This window comes from Tupaia chinensis, unplaced genomic scaffold, assembly GCF_000334495.1.
Source record: "Tupaia chinensis unplaced genomic scaffold, TupChi_1.0 Scaffold000354_1, whole genome shotgun sequence".
Classification (NCBI taxonomy): Eukaryota; Metazoa; Chordata; class Mammalia; order Scandentia; family Tupaiidae; genus Tupaia; species Tupaia belangeri.
In genome coordinates, this window is record NW_006159849.1 from 10,334,522 (window position 1) to 10,337,887 (window position 3,366).

Genomic DNA, 3,366 nt, shown 5'->3' on the forward strand with positions numbered 1-3,366 from the left:
GTGCCATGCCCCCTGGGGGGTGATTTCTCGCTTTCCGTCTCTATGTCTCTCTGTCTGAATGGTGAGCTCATGCTCCCTATAGCGAAAAAAAAACCTCTCCAAAAAAAAAAGAATAAACATAATTAAATAAATAACTATTAACAACAACAACAACAACAAACTAGTGGCCTTAAAGGAAAAAAGAAAAAGAAAAGAAAGAAAAAAAAACAAACCTTTTTTCCCTATTCAATTTTCTTGGCATCCTTGTCAAAAAGCAGTTGACCAACAGGAAAGGGAATTTATTTCATGACTCTCAATTCTTTTCTGTTGACCTATATACCTGTCTTATGTCAGTATTACATAGCCTGGATTGCTGTAGGTTTGTGGTATATTTTGAAATCAAAGTATGTATCCTCTCATTTTATTTTTCTCTCTCAAGATTGTTTTGAATATCCTGGGTCTTTTGTTTTGTTTTGTTTTGTCTTGTTTTGTTTTTGTTTTTGTTTTGGGGGGGAGGAGAGGTTTTTGCTATAGGGCGTGTGAGTTCACCAGAAAGACAAAGAGAGACAGAGAGACAGAAAGCGAGAAATCACCCCCAAGGAGGAATGGCCACGCCACAATCCCTTCTCCTCCTTTCTCTTCTCAGTATCTTGGGCACAAACGCACATGCACCTGGCGTGAGTTTAAGTCACCGGGTCCGGGACTCGAGCTGTGGTCAACTACATGGGAGTCCAGCGACATAGCCATTACGCTAACTGCTGGTCCCATGGGTCTTTAGTATTTTGTATGAACTTTAGAATCTGCTTCCCAATTTCTGCAAAAAAAAAACTGGCTGCAATTGAGATTGCATTGAATTTGTAGATAGGTTTGGGAAATTTTGCCATATGAAAGTCCTCCAGTCCATGAACATGGGATGTTTTCCCATATAATTAGGTATTTAGTTTCTTACAGTGATATTTATAGTTTTCAGTGTATCTATTGTTCTTACAGTTCTTTTGGTGAAGTTATTCCTAAGTATTTTATTTGGTTTTATATTATTCGTTGATAGCATATGGAAATATAGTTGGCTTGTATCAAAAAATCATGTTTTTAATGACACTTTCTAAAAGCTTTAAAAAAATAAAATATATATCAAATACTATTCTTTTTCAGCTGTAAATGGCTATATAGTAATGCCATATAATTACTTTAATATAAGGTAAATATCTGAGATTCAAATCTAGAAGTTTTGAGTTTTAGGCTTTTTACCTATACACTTAGCTATGCTCCTTATTTTAGTAAATAAATTTTGGGTAATTAGTAAAACATAATATTTGAGTTTCTTTTCCACTTCTAGCGTTAAATGCTTACAGAAGACAGTGAAGGACTCTTACCATATAATATGTAGACCATGTGCCTGTGAACTTGAAGTTTGTGCAAAATGTGGAAAGAAAGAAGAAATTGTTATTCCGTGAGTACTTCCCTTTATCTTGGATTTTAGTGTTAATAACTGATACATGAATTTTCTTTCTTTTGATGGCACATTGAGTAGCTCTTAATTTTGAGTTGCAATATATCACAGTAATGTAGCCTTTTTTCTACGTAACAGGAAAAAAGCCATAATTGTTTGTTAAATTTTTACAAAAGAAGTAAAACATTATATATTTTAAAATATTTATTTATTTCCATTATTATTATTATTATTATTTTATTTTGACCAGAGAGAGACAGAGAAAGAGAAAGAGAAAGTGAGAAAGCAGGCCATTAGGTCTGGAACTCAAACCGTGGTCGACCGTGTGGGAATCCAGCACCTTTAACAGAACACATTAACATATCACCTGCCGGCCCCAGAAACATATTTTTAAGAAAATAAAATATTTACCCACATAGTTAGCATTTATCACAAAAAAATTGCTTATGATTTTTCCTTAATGGACAGACATCATGTATTAATTTCTTTGAGGCTACTTCGGTGACAGCAGTATTGTAATTGATTGGATCTTGAGGTGAGTTTGTGTTCAAGGATCCTTTTCTCTATACTTATTTCACTAGACTCCTGTTAATTGAGAAATATAATGGTAAATGTCTTTTCATTCTATCTAGTTAAATCATGAAAGCCTGGCAAATAATTAGAAATTTTTTCTTTTATTTTTAGGATTAACAAAGAACCAGAAAAGACAGAAAATAATCCCAACTGGAGAAGAAGTTGCAGAAGAAATGAAGAAAGTGATGATGATTTAGAGTTTGATATTGCTTTAGATGACACAGAAGATGACAGTCCAGTGGATTAATATAAATATATTAAAAGTCAGTTTGAGAACACGAAATTTTGACCAACTTCTGCCTTTGAGGGTTTCAGTTTCACAAAGAATCTGTGAAATCCTAATGAGGAAATCAGAAAAACCTTAGAAAATGGGCAACATTTGTATTTGAACAAGTATATAAATTATGTATGGTATTTGTATTATATAAAGGTTTTTTCCCAGAGTTTTCTTACAACACATTTTTAAGTTTTATATGCTGGCATATTTGCTAAAATGAGCAGTATAGTATCATAGTACTGTTCATAGGAATTATATGGAAGAACATGTTACTAGATTATCAAACAAGATTCAGCCTGATTGTAGAACTACTCCACATAAAAAAAAGGTACTATATTGCTAGCCTCAAAAATTGATCCTCAGTAAGTACCTTTTAGGAGCAAATGATCCACAGAGCAGAAGCTCCTTTAATTATGTTTGTTTAAAAAGCAAAAAGTTTATTTTTTATAATAATGTTTTACAAGTATATAGCAGTTTTCATTGAAAAAAAATTTTTTTTAGAGGTTTTTGCTATAAGGTGCGTGCATTCACAAGAAAGACAGAGACAGAGAGACAGAAAGTGAGAAATCACCCCCCGGGGGGATGGCCATGCTGCAATCCCTTCTCCTCCATTCTCCTCTTGGGATCTTGGGCGCGCATGCACACGTGCCCAGCATGAGTTTTAAGCCACCGGGTCCAGGATTGAACCATGGTTGACTACATAGGAGTCCAGTGACATAGCCATCATGCCAACTGCTGGTTCCCGAAAATAGTTTGATATGTCATCATTGTTGTTTTCACCTTTTTTTTTTTATGAAACACGCACACAGACAAAGCAGAGTTGATGTGCATATTGGAATTAATAATTACAAAGGGAAGGCAGTGTACGCCGGCTAGCACCAGGAGCTTCCCTTCAGGCTCTCTCATCACAAATTTGTCTCTGTTCTCAGAGTTGGTATAATCCTGAATTTTAATAACAACTTTCTTTATTGTTTTACTACCCATGTTGGCACTCTTAAACAATATAAACGAACTATCTCTGATATTTTAACTCTCTTCTATCTTTTCTGATTTGAAAATCTCAAACCTGCAGCAAAACAGCAAAATA

General features: G+C 34.3%; 1 protein-coding gene across 1 annotated transcript in view; it reads left to right on the top strand.

Moving 5' to 3' along the window:
* The window catches only part of CUNH9orf85 (chromosome unknown C9orf85 homolog), an 81,435-nt gene extending 78,670 nt beyond the window's left edge, over window positions 1–2,765 (top strand). The window contains exons 3-4 of the mRNA XM_027773435.1: window positions 1,316–1,429; window positions 2,114–2,765. Of these exons, the coding sequence (XP_027629236.1) occupies window positions 1,316–1,429; window positions 2,114–2,249 (250 nt within the window). The 3' untranslated portion in view covers window positions 2,250–2,765. The remainder of the gene's footprint in view (window positions 1–1,315; window positions 1,430–2,113) is intronic.
* Window positions 2,766–3,366: the final 601 nt, after the last annotated feature.